This window comes from Poecilia reticulata, chromosome 16 (assembly GCF_904066995.2).
Source record: "Poecilia reticulata chromosome 16, P_reticulata-male-v2, whole genome shotgun sequence".
Taxonomy (NCBI): Eukaryota; Metazoa; Chordata; class Actinopteri; order Cyprinodontiformes; family Poeciliidae; genus Poecilia; species Poecilia reticulata.
In genome coordinates, this window is record NC_088845.1 from 2,506,151 (window position 1) to 2,521,013 (window position 14,863).

The following is a 14,863-nucleotide window of genomic DNA, read 5'->3' on the forward strand; positions in this document are numbered from 1 at the left end:
AGAGCTTGCGTCACTGAAAACCCATTAGCTTGTATTGCTAATATGGGTTAGCTTGGTTGAACAATAAGCAAATCCAACAGGTTCTCCAGCATCCAGATCAGAACATGCTGATCTGGGTGCGGCGCCATTCCCACAGACCTCCACAGGAATCTGGTACCAGCTCACCAAGGCTTGGTGGTTCAGCTTTAGCTCGGTGGATATTGTTCTCATTTCCTGACTTAGATATTGTTTTTGCTGGATGTTTCCCCAAATAAGTTGATACTAAGCAAAAAAAACTCTTACATTGGACGTAACGATGGATTTATTTCTCATTTACCTACAAAACAGCAGCTTCACAGGTAAAAGCCTAAAATGATGTTTCCTGTTGGTGAGAGAAAGTTTTGAAAAACACTGCTAATGTCTTTTGATTAAACTTTCTGTTTAAGAAATGCAAAAAAGCAAATAATTTGAATCATTTAAATGAGATTGAGATCTTGGCTTTGACTAGGCCCTTATCTTTTTCTCCACCCAGCTGATGAAGCAGCTTCAGGTGGAGGAGCTGGACCTAGAAAACCAACAAATATCCTTATGAACCTGCCAGTTTAATGCAATTCAACTGATTTGTGGCAACATTACACCATAGAGAGACATTCTCACATTGTCCTCACAGTCCAGCTAATCCACTGGTATCGTTCATGATGGATTCTGTAGTTCTGAGCTGATCCGTCTTCACCACAGCGTCCCAAAACCATGAGTTTAACATGAGTTAAAGTCAATAAATACAGAGACAAAGTCATTAAGTTTGCCTCTGGCCACGACCCCTTTGACCTTTTCCACTCACCCTCACAATTAGCCACGCCCCTCTGAGTATTGGCTCCGCCCACCTTGGTGGAATATTCCAAAAATAGTCTGGAGACGAGGTTATGCTTTTTACAGGGTGGACATTTTCTGCATTTAGTTTACTGATGGTTTCATCGAGAAAAACATGGAAAGCTAACAGGAAAACCATCGGAAACGTGTCAAATTAACTCTGTAGCTCAGGAAAACCATCGGGAAAATGCAAAATTAACTTTTCTCGAGAAAACTAATGGGAAAAAGTGCATGTAGAAAACGATTATCAAACATTATTAAACCTTTCACTGTTCATGTCGGCTGGGCCAGTCGGCACTAAAGCACGACAAGAACAAAGCTAATTGTTAAAAAGATAAAAAGATCCATCCATCCATTTTGGGCGTTTTGGTACTTAGATCACTTAAAATGACTAACCAACAGACACGTTTACACTAAGAGCCAGTTAAACTCTCCAAAGTCCAGATTAACGTCAGCGGGTTTCTTGACACGTCCTTCAGTCTGGCAGCTTTGCTGGCTTAAAACACACACACACACACACACACACACACACACGTACTGCTCACAATGAGGGCGACATTTCAGAAATGCAGCCTGTTTGTGTTAAAACTGTCCTTCATGGATGTTTTAGCGATGAAGTCAGCATGAATCAGCACAGGAACGTCTACAGTTTGGGTTTTACAGGCACTGAGTAACGCCGAGCGTTTCTCCTCCCGCTCCTCGCCAGATGTTCCCAGGTCACATGGAGCAGGACATCAGGCTGCAGGACATCAGGCTGCAGGACATCAGGCTGCAGGACATCAGGCTGCAGGACATCAGGCTGCAGGACATCAGGCTGCAGGACATCAGGCTGCAGGACATCAGGCTGCAGGACATCAGGCTGCAGGACACCAGGCTGCAGGACATCAGGCTGCAGGACATCAGGCTGCAGGACACCAGGCTGCAGGACATCAGGCTGCAGGACATCAGGCTGCAGGACGCCAGGCTGCAGGACATCAGGCTGCAGGACGCCAGGCTGCAGGACATCAGGCTGCAGGACATCAGGCTGCAGGACACCAGGCTGCAGGACATCAGGCTGCAGGACATCAGGCTGCAGGACATCAGGCTGCAGGACATCAGGCTGCAGGACATCAGGCTGCAGCATCAGCTGGGCTGGAGACGTCACAGGACGATGGACAGGCTGCCTTAGTCTATTGTCCAGCAGAACTCTTATCTCGGTCACTTCAGGGTCGTTTATCTGGATAACGGTCTGTTATCTTCAGCTACTTGACCTGTTGGTGTAAAGTCCTCGTTTAAATGACGCCATATTTCATTTATAATCCTGCAGGTTAGTTTCAACTTGGCACTGATAAAATGATTCTGTGGTGAAGTAAACTTCACAAAGCTGAATCTGAAAACAACAATTCAAATTAAAGTTAACAAATATATTTTAGCATTGAGGTCAAAAATATCTGTTCAAGACACGAGACATTGAAATCTTTTTAAGTTCATCCACAAAACAAACAGTCTTGTTATCTTTACTGTGCTTCATTCGGCGTCTCAAACGCAAATTACCCACAATCCATCAGGCTTCCCAAACATCAGTGGACCAGCGGATGTGTAGAAGAGATTTTCAGATGGCAGAAGTCACTAATGTCGTTTTAGGTTTGCGATACTTAAATCACTCAACATAACTTGATTTGTTTTTACATGTTGCAATAATTGTTTTTTACTTTTAGGTCATTTTGGCCAGGAAAGTGGAACAACTCTGTGTTTTACTGAAAACGGTCACCAAACTATCACTGCTTTCCATATTTTCTGTTAAAGTTTTAGCAAAGAAACGAACGAAAACCAGGAGACAGAAAGTGTTTAAATCAAATGTTTTATTTTTAAGCTAAAAAACTAAACTTTGGTTGCTGGTTAGGTAATCACACTGTACTCAGATTTATTAAGTTAACTTAAGATTTTACAGCAAATCTAATTTACTACGTTAAAAAAGTAACTTATATATATATATATATATATATATATATATATATATATATATATATATATATATATTTGTCTGCTTGACAAAATGAAGTTCATTTTACTTGTATTTTCTTTTTCATGTAACAAAATAAGTACAGAACAGTTTCAGCTGATAAACATGAATAAATCACTCAAATATATCAGATTCATTTTTTAGCAGATGGAGCAGAATATTTCTCTCGGCGAGCGCTGCGACCCGCAGCAGTAAAAGGTCGACCGTCAGCCTCCGTTCCGGCCCGTCTGTCGCTCCGGCGGGTCAATACCGACCCGGCCCGGTTAGATGTGGAGGAGCAGATACAGGCCGCAGGGCGGCTGCATCGATCGCAGACTTACTCACCCTCAGTCCATCTCTGTCCTCCAACAAGAGAGTCAAATCTAATCAGTCACACGGAAAAGACTCGTCGTTTAATCACAACGTTATGAGTCTCATTTGGTAAAAGCTGCAGTTATCAGAAATGTTAAAGAAAAAAAGACAAACCAGATTCTGTCATTTGAGGAACGTTTCACAGATGGAACGACGGAGAGAAAACAGCCAGCAGATCCATGTTTCTAATGGCTGAATCTCCATGGAGGTTCATTTGGAAAAGGGAAAATCCCAGAAACTCCCTGGATGTTGAGGGGAAACAGAAAATCCTGAAACTCGGAGAAATGATCCGTCTGCTCGGCTCAACAAGCTGCTGCTTTACAGGGATGTGGAACGAGGAATGAGTTTGTCTTTGAGATCAAATCTGTGCTGTGACTCGGCACACAGATCACTGCTGCCTTTAAATGGATCATCTAATCTAATCTAATCGCGTTTCCTTTAAATGACCTAAAAGATAATCTGACCAACAAACATCAGTTTAGTTTGAACAGCTTCACTGCAGGATCCAGACTGAAAATTAAAGATTTTATCTATTAGTACAAAAAGCACATAGGATGTCAGATATGTTAACAAAACATTCACTATTTTTACAGATAAGCAAAAACATAATGCAGATTTTAAATAATTTTAATACATTTTCCTTTTAGATAAAAAAAATAAAGAGAAAGAAAAATAAATTCGACACAATACAGAAAATCATAAAAGATTATCAGTAAAACCTGCTGATGATTATAAAGTTTAATGTTTTTATTTAAATAATTGTTAAAGAAATCAAGTAAAACCTGCAGCTAAAGTTTTAAACCTGAGAATATAAACTTAAATAAAAAATTATGCAGCATATAAAACTGGAATAACGTTGAAGAATTATTAAAAATGAGTTTACATGTTTCCTCAAAAATAAAGATTAAATGTTATTTTCAGACTTTGTTCTGCAAAACATCTGATAAAAATTATTAATTGTCTTGGAAAATTAAATAACTCAATAAATAAATGTGACAGTTTTTTTGTTTTGCAGAAAATAAATAAATAAATGGACAAAAAAATAATTTGTTCAGTTGTACATTCTTATATGGAAGCACATTCCTGCCACTTTGATTAAAAATGATAAAATACACAATATATTTTCATTACTATTATGATAATAGTGTTGAGTTTCAGTAATGTATAGATTATAGAGAATAAAACAAGAAAATATTTACATTTAGAAGAGTTGAAGTTAAAAAAGCAAACTGCTGATTTAATATGGATTCTGCATTTTAGGTTCTGAATTTTTCAAGCATAAATTATTTTGCTCCAAACTTCCCCCCAGCAGATGGCGCTGAATGATCCCAAGTTGCCAACTGCCCAACATTTTGCTTTGCACATAAAAATGTTTCATTTCATTTTATAGTGGAACCTTTAATTATTTTCTCTCCGTATCCCGAAGCTGTTTCCGATCAGATTCAATAATCTCAGTTTCACTGTAACTTAGTTTAACCAGATTCTGTTTCCAACGCTGCAGAGGCTGAAGGAGCTCCAGGAGGCGTCTTCACAGCTGCTGCAGCTCAAACTACAACTTCATGAAACTGGACCAAGGCTCTGGAGGTTCTGTTGATGTTTTCAGATTAACCTCAGACTCTCTGTGAAACGATCCGCCTTCGTTTCCGTTTTACCTCCCGCCCCCAGGAGGTCACCGGCTGCTCCTGCCCCCACGGCGCTCAGGCAGTCGTCTCTGGACTCGCCAACCAAACGGGGGACTTTCTGGCCTGCTGTTGTTGTTTTCTCTGGAACGTTATTTCAGCTTCCAGTCATCAGAGGCTGGTAAATCTCACTAATGAATTCCTGATGAACACGATGAAGAAGCAGAAAGCTGCAGACGACATGTTGGGAATCACACAAAGCTGCTGCTGCTGCTGCCAGAGTCCAGCTGGTCCTGTGTAAATATTGACAACGTTCAGCCAGAAAAGACGTTTAAACGGGACAGAATGAGGACATCAGCGGGGACACGTGAGGGTGGACTCCTCTCTGAGGATTTAAAATCTTTTCAAACCAGATTGATTCCACTTTCTGACTCACAATTCAACCTGAATTACCCCAAAAGGAAATCAAATGTGATCCAAGTCTCTTCAGAGGGTCACTGTTGATGATGGTGATGCTGTAGCAATCAACCAATCAGTCGTCAGCAAGCTCTGCTAATCCACCTCTTTTGCTTCTGCTGCTCCTCTTCAGATCTGTTAAACAGAGAGGATGTGATTCTTACGATCGACTTGAACTTCCTTCAACCGCAGGAAGTTAAAATTATACATGTTCTAGCTGGGAATTTAATGATAGCTATTGATTTTAGAACAAGATCTAGATATTTATATTATTAATCTGCGACATGTTAGGACCGCTGTAGAGAGAATTAAAAAGGAAACTTAAGTTTTTGCCAAAAACTGACATTTTGAGATTTATCTTAGGAAATTTCTAGAAAAAAGAAAGAGACCTTGGAGCTCCAAAAGAAAAAAAAATATTAAAAAACTCAAAATTTCTAAGTGAAAATTTAAAACTGAAATTTTTAGATTAATTTGAGAAAATGTCTTGAAAAACCTTGGAAATTTTTTAAACTTCAAAGTTTTTTCAGAGATTAATCTCCAACTTTCTGTGTTTTCAACTTTCAACTTTTGAGCTCAGAAACTTTCTTGTTTTTTTGGAACATTTCTTGGATTCATCTGAAAATTAATCTGCATGCCTGCAGATAATTCAGCTGTGAGTTATTTGGTGGGAATTTACTCCTTATTTCATCTGTCAATAATAAAGAAGAACCAATAAACCTTAATATGCTGTCATGTTATCCTGAGTCAGTAAAATCATGTTTTAATCCAATAACAGCTTCAATTTTAATAACCTTCATTTTTAAAACACTTAATTTTTCCAAAACTTTAATCTTCTGGGTTTCCAACCTATCAGGACCGGAGCAAACTGGATCGGTGGTTCTGACCTGCAGCCAGTGTCACTGAACAAATGTTTTAAAGCTCTTTATCGGATTAATCCACTCGGAGAGCAGCAGGGCGGTCGATCCGGCCCATCGGCCTGATGGGTAAATGCGTTATCCTGCAGGGCCAGGATTGGCAGGCGCTGGCGGAGAGAGACATCCTGACACTGATTGACTTTCTGATGTTAGCCTCCATTCAGCCTGAATATTGTTTATGAAATATTGATATTGGCTGCTCTCTCCTCTTGGAGACTCGGCTGGATGGAAAGTGTTTCAGGCTGCAGGGAGATTTCCGAACCTGACTTTCTCCAGGAGATATTTCTGATTTTCAGTTTAAATTTCACCTGCAGCTGGTTTCTGAACATGCAGCATGTGGATGTTCCTCTATTTAATGATTTATTAAACTCACTTTAAGTAGCAAACTGGCCATGAGTCCCTCAGGTTGAGTGTGCTGACAGCGCCCTCTGTCTGCCCACCACTTCTAGCACCATCTGAACTGCATTTTTATTATTATTTCAGGAGCTTTTTGAGCCTCAGATGCTTCAGCGTTTCGCCGCCTGGGTGACGGCCAGGATTGACGCGTTGCCACAGTGAGAGCGTTTTATGCTCCGGGATCAATAGCTGTTACCCAGGCAAAGCCCACAACCACTAATGAATCCTCTGGCTCTGTTTGCAGCAAACCGCTCTCCTCATGTCTGCACAAGGCCGAGGAGGGAGAAATAAAACCTGAATACAGAAATTAAAGTAGATAAACGTTTTGTGTCACGTGAAGCTGATCCCTGCTGGTTTTCCTGAGTCATTGGTGACATTTCAGTGGTCTGCTCTCTGGTGTCACATGTTCTGATTTTTTCTCTGTCTGGACTTTCTGACTTTGTGCCGACAAGGCAGCAGGTGTGCAGACAGTCGTCACTCTGCAGCCTGAACATGTTGGATGTTCTTCCTGGAATGAGAAAAATATGACATTTCTGGAAACACCAAACGAATTGTTTAATTGTGATAACATCTGTGTTGGTTTAAAGCAGCTGAGGCTAATGCAGTTTGGTTTTTGAATAAAAAATTACTTACAATCCTTACGTCACATTTCAGAAATAATAATTACTCCGTTCTGTTTTCTGCAGGCTGCACAGTGGCGCAGTTGGTAGAGCTATTGCCTTGCAGCAAGAAGGTTTTGGGTTTGATTCCCGGCCCCGGTCTTTCTGCATGGAGTTTGCATGTTCTCCCTGTGCATGGTGGGTTTTCTCCAGGTACTCCGGTTTCCTCCTACAGTCCAAAAACATGACTGTTATTAATTGGCCTCTCCAAATTGCCCCTAGGTGTGAGTGTGTGTGGTTGTTTGTCCTGTGTGTCTCTGTGTTGCCCTGCAACAGACTGGCGACCTGTCCAGGGTGACCCCGCCTCTCACCCAAGGTTGCTGCTGCTGGAGAGGCAGCAGCAACCCTCCTGACCCCACTGAGGGACAAGGGTGTTAGAAAATGGATGGATGGATGTTTATTGCACATGTAAGAAACGGTTAAGTTATAGTCCTTTTGGGTTGTAAATCTAATTTGATGTTCTGCTGGATAGATTTAAAAACCAACACCAAAAAAAGAGCACCCAGCTATCGCTAACGTCTGCTAGCTGTTGGTCATTCAGCTGCAGTGAAGCTGGAGAGAGAGAGACAGAGAGAGACAGAGAGAGGTGGAACGGATCAACCAATAAGATCTGCAGCTCCCTCTACCTTTTTGCATTTTTTGGCCATTGCAAAATAATCTTAAAACTGAATTATTTATTTTTCTCTGATCATACGGCTGAAACGCACCAAACTGTTATTTTTATGTATCATTGCACCACTAACTACGTTGCTTACTTAAACCCCTCTCCTGACTGATACCTTTGTTGAGGAAAGTCAGTTTGAATATGTATTTCTTCTCTGGAAACTGGAGCTAAATCAAGCTGAAGCTGGAACCAGTTTGACGTAACAGACTAACAAACGTGAATGAATCTTTTTTTCACATCTGACCAAAATTGTAACAAATTCTAGACGTAAAATGTGAATTTATTTTGCTCACTTTTATGTACAGAAGCTTCTTCTATTCCTTCAACTTAAACGTGAAAACAATTTAACATAAAAGTCTGTTTTGCTTTATTCTGCATCTCAGCAAAGCGTTTCAGAGAAAAATGAACCTAATCGTGATGAAACGTCTCCAGTTCTGCTTCTGAAAGCTCGTCTCAGAACGGAAACGTCGTTTAGCTGCTCTGTGCTGTTCATTCCTGATAAAACTGGATGGATTCTGACAGGGTGGATTTACGACAGAGAGGCTGAGCAGCTAAAGACCCTGCAGATCCACAGATATGAAATGATGACCAGAAGCTCTGCGTTATGACTGATTCGTCCTGCTAAGCCCAGCAGTTTCCTGCCCGCCTGCAGGACATCAGCGCTGCTGTGGGCAGAAAAACGCTGACTGAAGTGTAAATATTAATTCAATTAGCTCCAGGCTCTGTTGCTGAGTTTGCACCACCCATTTAATGCCGAACAGGCTCCAACAGCAGCGCATTAATCTCATTTGTGCAACAGGCGCAGATGTCCGACTTCTCGTGTTTACACTCATTCACAGCTTGTTTTGTCGGTAATCGTTAAAAATCATCACAGCCACATTTCAACTGCTGATCATCCTCGAGTTTTTATTGTGAATAAAGGAAGTGAAACATTCATATTAATCATGTTTAATAGACAGAAGAAAATATTTCACTGCCTTTCATATTCAAACAAAATTCAAAAGAGAAACAACAGCAGCAGCATAAGAAGACAGCAGTTCCAGTCTTCATCCAGAAACGGAAAATTAATGCAAAGAGCATTCAGATTTAGTCAAAAGTGCCCTGATGGAGAGTTTTCCAACAAACCCTGCAGGTCTAAAGCTGCAGGATGCAACTTTCACATTTTTTTTTATTTTTATTTTTGCATATTGCTGTAACTGTCAGTATGTCAAAACAGCATGAGAGAGACAGAAAATCAGGAAAAAACCAAGCTGCCTTTTCCCACTGCAAACTAAAAACAACCAATCAGAGGGAGGGGCGGGTCTTCGTGCTGTCAATCACCTCTCCATGTGGCGCTGCTCATCCTACTTCCTCTCCCCTTTGGTCTCTGCTACGCTACAGTTAGCACAGGTAGTCGTGAGCACAGATAATGGCAGATAAACAGTTTTCCTGTAAGTTGTGTCTCAGTCAGTCGTTGACCAGCAAGTATGTGAGGATGATTGACAGCGTTAAGCCCCTCCTCCTGGCTCTGATTGGTTGTTTAATCGTAGCTCATGTAGGAAGTGGAGGAGGCTGATTTTTTTCACAGATCATCTGTCTCATAACAAACTGTGACACCATGGTGACAATTTGAACAAATATTTGAAAATTTTTTTTTATAAAAGTTACATCCTGCAGCTTTAAAGCTCAGGCTGGGTGTTGTGAGTTTCTTTATTCTGGAGCTTAAGGCACACAGTGTGACAGAAGTCGCCTCAGTTCCCTGTCAGTCATGTAGGTCAGCCTGCTGGGGAACAAACATGCAGCTCTGGGACGAAGACGCCGACTCAGCAGAGCCTTTTCTGTGGGGCTGAATGAAGGCGGCAGCGTTACGGCAAGCGGCTGAGGTCAAAGTTAAGAAGCTGCAGAGAAATGAGAGTGATCCGGACTGGAGTTTTATATGCCCCAGATAAAAACTTCAGTTATCTGGGATCTACGTTATGCTCATTAAACACGTCAGTGATAGAAGTTATACCTGGATGCAGTTAAATAAATGAACTGCTGATAATAAGCATGTGAAATGGAGCAGAATCCACTCAGTACTTTGGGTCTTAAAGTTGTGAAAGTGGCTACAGCATACATGGTCTGGCAGTTATATTCAGCTGATACAGGGATACATAATGATGTTTTATTCCTCATTTCTGCAGTTAAAGGGGCAGTGTTATGTAAAATCTGCTTTTTTAGCTTTACGTTGTTATAAATTTACTCCCTCATGAAAAACACACCTGCTGTGTTGCTTTGGTTCTTTTATTCATGTTTGAGAAATCCTAGTGTTTCCACAAAGTTCCTCCAAGCCGAGCTTCCCTAAATACAGAGCAGCTCAGCTCCTCTAGACTAGTGGCAGCAGCAGTTAGCAAACACTGGTGGACCTGCGTGTCTGCTGAACTTATAAAACGAGCTGCGCCTCAGTGCAACGCCGGTAGAAACGCTGTTAATCGCTTGATAGGAACGTCGTTCTGATGACATACAGAAGGTGGAGTGTTTGGAAGAGCAAGAGCTTCTTAAAGAAACAGAGACAATATACGTAACACTGGCCCTTTAAATGGATGATAAATCTTTTAAGCCCGCTCTTGAGCGTTATTCCGAGTGCACACACACGGCCACGTTCTTGTGGCGTTCCCAGTAGTGGCATTCTTCCGGGAAGCTCCAGGCGGCTGCAGCCTCTTTGTGGCGACTGATGGCGTGAACGATGAACCCGCACAGCTGCTTCTCCAGCGCCTCCACCGCCTCCGGAGCGTTGCCCTTCCTGGCCGGACCCTCCATCAGCTGCCGCACGCAGTCGCTGGGAACCGGCTGGGCCGCGGTGCTGAACGACACCACCAGGCAGACGTCGTTCCCCCGAAGAACCTGGAACCAGTTCTGTCCCGCCACGTGGTGGAAGTGCTTCCCGGCTCGCAGGTTCTCAAAGGCTTTGCCTGAGTTTTTGATCAGCCGCACAGACCAGGACACCCAGTCGTACTTTTTCACCAGGACCTCCAGAAGACTCTCAGCTGCTTCCTGAAGATTTTCCTCCTCGGTCTCCTGCAGGTGGCGCTGCACGTCTAGTTTCGCTTGCTCTGGAAACGCAGCTATGCAGGACTCGATGGCTGCCTTCATCTTGGACTCTACCTCTTCGATTTTGGTGCTCCACTCTCGGATCTTGTCCTGCTCCTCCTCTGGACTCTGGGTGAGGGCGCAGCAGCCCAGCAGAGAAATCAAACCCAGGCAGAAGAGCTCCTTCATCCGGACGCAGAAGTCCTCCAGGAGGCGCCGGTTCCTCCCAACATACCTGCCAAACAGAAGCAGCTCTAGACTTTATTTCCATCAAGAGATTCCTGCAACTTAAGTAAATAAGAACAGAAAGAGGCTTTTGGGGGGAGGGTTTACTGAATAGGCCGTAAACAGAGGGAACAACATGTCTGTCCAAGTTATTTGGACATTTCTCCACCAGGGTCAGTTTTAGGACCTGCACCGTTTACCATCTATATTCATAATTTGGGCCAATGTGCATCTTTATGCAGATGATTCAGTGATTTCTTGTTGTGATGTTTCCGTTGCTCTTGTGCGTCAGTCTCAACTATTACAACTTACTGAATGCAAACTGAGGGCGGCGCCATATTCTGCTCCAACCAGAGGGAGACCACATGGGCTCTGCACATCGATCCGAGCATCTTATAATATCTTGGCATCACCAGAGATGAAAATGTAACTTCTAAGCCCCGCACTGAAGATCTGTTCAAAAAGCTTGAGCTAAACGTCCATATGCTGCCTGAGGACGCCGGCAGCAAAAAGACAGAAGATTTTATGTGTTTTTGTAATCAGTGAAAACTCCTCTGTTGATCATGTATGTATTGATTTAGATTTTTAGAAGTGCGTTATTGTTTTCATATTTCATTAAGCAAATTCTGACAGTAAATTTGATTCATGGAAAGATGCCAAATTTGAAAAAACTTGTTTTTCATTAAAAATCTTTGATGTTTTTTTGTTTTTTTTTTTTGCTGTATTTAAATTGGTTTATTTTGCAAAACTGCAATGGAAACACTTTTGTTGCATCACAAAAGTCATCAGTGGCATAAATCATAAAGACTCACACGAGAGTTTTGACACATTTGTAATGGAAACACAGCTGATGGGTCTGTTTACCTCTGTACTGTGTCTAAAATCGGATCCTTGAAGGTGTTGGTTCCCATCAGAGCATCGTAGAGAACACAGAGGTTCTTCTCTCCGCCGGTTTTAGTGAAGTGATCCAGAAACAGTTTCTTCTTCACCTCCCTGAACTGCGGCTTCGCCTCCAAGATGTCCATGTACTTCCTAAACTGGTTCCGGATGTTTTCCTCCACGGTGAAGTAGTCGCGGTCCAGGTCTCCCTTCCTGAGCTCGGACTCGATGTCCTCCAGCTGGTTGGACAGCACGTCCAGCTTGGTCCTCACCGTCAGGAACTGCTCCTTGACGTAAAACACCTCCTTGCTGTGGACGTTGTCCAAGGCCAGCTTCAGGACCGGAGCGGCCGCCTCGCAGAGCGGAAGCAGCTCCCCCACGGCGCTCGCCAGCACCTCGGCGCCCTTCTCGAACATGTCCATCAGCGCCTCGATGGTCTCCTTCTTCTCGGCCACCACTTTCTCCAGAGGACTCGTCATTTTCTGGGACACGAGGGACGAAATCTCCCTGTCAGCACGGAAAGTTCAGAGAGAAGACGACAAACGTTAAGAGTAAAAACGGAGGTTTGTGTTTATCATGAGTCTGAGGAAAGGCTTTTCTTATCTTAGAGATTGGCAAAACAAATTCAACGCGTTTTCAAATAAATGTTTGGAATGGTTTAATTTTAAAAAGTTGTTTATTAATGTTATAATCCGTTGTGGGCACACTTCCGCTAATCCGCTAATAGTGGAGCTAATGTTATGTTAACTTTTGCTAACTGATTTATTCTGAAGTGGCTGAAAGCTGTTTATTCAGCAGATATCTCTCTCTCTCTCTCTCTCTCTCTCTCTCTCTCTCTCTCTCTCTCTCTCTCTCTCTCTCTCTCTCTCATTTACTCTTATTGAGTAAATACCAACAGCAAATAAAGAGTTATACAGAAGAATGTAACACATTAACAAAAAACTAGTGGTTAATTAAATAAATGCAAAAATTCACATGAATTATTTTGAAAGCCTCTTCAGGTTCTCCTCATGGTAGGAGTCAACATGACTGAATTTAGTGCTTTAGCGTTATCTTCTGCTAATGTTAAACCTTCAGCATTAGGGGAGCTAATGTTCATGATTAGTGCTTTAGGGTTAGCATAGCTAACTGTTTAGCTAGCAGAGCCTAGCACTGGTTCTAATGTTTGATAAAACAACATCTTTGCCTCTTAAATCTGAGCTGAACATGCTGAAAACCTTCATGACCTGACAAATGATCACCTCAAACCAAAACTCCTCTGAAGCTCTGCATGAATCAGTGGAGAAACTGGAATTAAAATCCCCAAAGTGTCGCCTCCTGACACCCAGTTTCAGTTAAAACAGATTCAGGCTCTTCCAGGGATTTTTCTTCTTCCAGATAACAAGATGAGACCCTGATGATGAAACTGATATGAAGCTTTGATAAATCATTTTGTCCAGCAATTAGCCCAGATTTCATGCTGTGTTTATTTGTGAAAAATTATTGGTTTAACTATAAAAAAAATATTTAAATTCTGTTTTTTAGATGTTTATTGTATATTTTGAGGTTTAATGACTTTTTCTCTTTATCTCTTTCCAGGAGCTTAGATGGTTTTCATCATGTGAAGTGTCTCAGTCTTCCTCCGCTGCAGATAAAGTCATATTTATGATTTATACATTATGCTAATTATTAGCCACATTAAACAGCATTTCTGCAGAATAACAGAAGCAGCTGTTTTTTCAGCTGTGGAGTCTGATTTGTCACAAGGTTGAAAATAATCCAAACATGGTGAGAAATGAGGGAGGAGGATCAGTTTTACCACAACAACCTCAGCAAAACGTGAAGCAGACACAGCAGACTGTTCTTTCCTCAAGGTTGGAGGTTTGCTGCTGCTGCTGCTGCAGGTGCAGCTGCAGCTCAGCTGCTGCTGCTGCTGCTGCTGCAGCTGCAGGTGCTGCTGCTGCTGCTGCTGCTGCTGCTGCTGCAGCTGCAGGTGCTGCTGCTGCTGCTGCTGCTGCTGCTGCTGCTGCTGCAGGTGCTGCTGCTGCTGCTGCTGCTGCTGCTGCAGGACGGAGGTCAGAAACTGTCACTTCTGCTCATTCACGGTTAAAAGGCTGCAGAATGAATCGGAATCTGAAAACAGGAACAGAAATAATTTCTGTTCCAGTTTGGATAAAACATCAAAACACCAAAAAGGCTGCAGGTAACAAACAAAATGGGAGCCGCAGATGAGAGGAGAAAATGACGCACTGGATCTTTTCTTGACGCATCTCAGAGAGGAAGGAGCAAGTTTTCAAAACCCTTAAATCAGCCGGAAACCTGGATACATGAGCCTTCTCCTTCTGATCCCAACAAAATGTTACCAAATTTTATTAAATCACATTTTTATACTTTATGGAGATGAGAGAGAAAATGAGACAAAGTCTAAATATCAACAAACATGTGAGGAAAAATACCAGAGTGAGAAATGTCCTCAGTTTCCAAACCGCATCATGTTTGACTGTCATGCGCACCCAGAACAAATGCGCAACGGAAGCCTTTTTTACGCACAAATCCCCTGACAGCATCAGACACACCCCTCCGTGTTCCCCCCCTTCAGATCAACACATTCAAAGCATCCCTGCAGCAGCAGCAGCGCCGGTTTCTCTACCTGAACGGAGAGGATCTGCTGCTCCTTCACGGACCGACAAGTTGGACTTTTGTTTTTATCCCACTTCCAGTGAGAAAAAAAAAATATTCCCACTGCTTTCAAGTCGACTGTGGAGCTGACAGGGGTCCAAGGATGGAGTCAGGGAAGGTGCGCACTCAGTATCTGCAAAAGG

General features: G+C 42.4%; 1 protein-coding gene across 5 annotated transcripts; it reads right to left on the reverse strand.

Annotated features, from left to right (window-relative positions):
* Positions 1–8,796: 8,796 nt before the first annotated feature.
* Positions 8,797–14,820, reverse strand: LOC103477566 (protein rapunzel). Of its 5 annotated transcripts, none has more exons than XM_008430726.3 (3): positions 14,692–14,820; positions 12,048–12,569; positions 8,797–11,193 (listed from the first exon to the last, which is right to left on the reverse strand). In XM_008430726.3, exons 2-3 carry the CDS (start codon positions 12,539–12,541, stop codon positions 10,503–10,505), a joined length of 1,185 nt encoding a protein of 394 aa, XP_008428948.1. In that variant the 5' UTR covers positions 12,542–12,569; positions 14,692–14,820; the 3' UTR covers positions 8,797–10,502. The 5 variants fall into 5 exon arrangements, with proteins under 5 accessions (XP_008428948.1, XP_008428949.1, XP_017165038.1 ...); XM_008430727.3 differs by lacking the exon at positions 14,692–14,820 and adding an exon at positions 14,498–14,604; XM_017309549.2 differs by lacking the exon at positions 14,692–14,820 and adding an exon at positions 13,870–13,958.
* Positions 14,821–14,863: the final 43 nt, after the last annotated feature.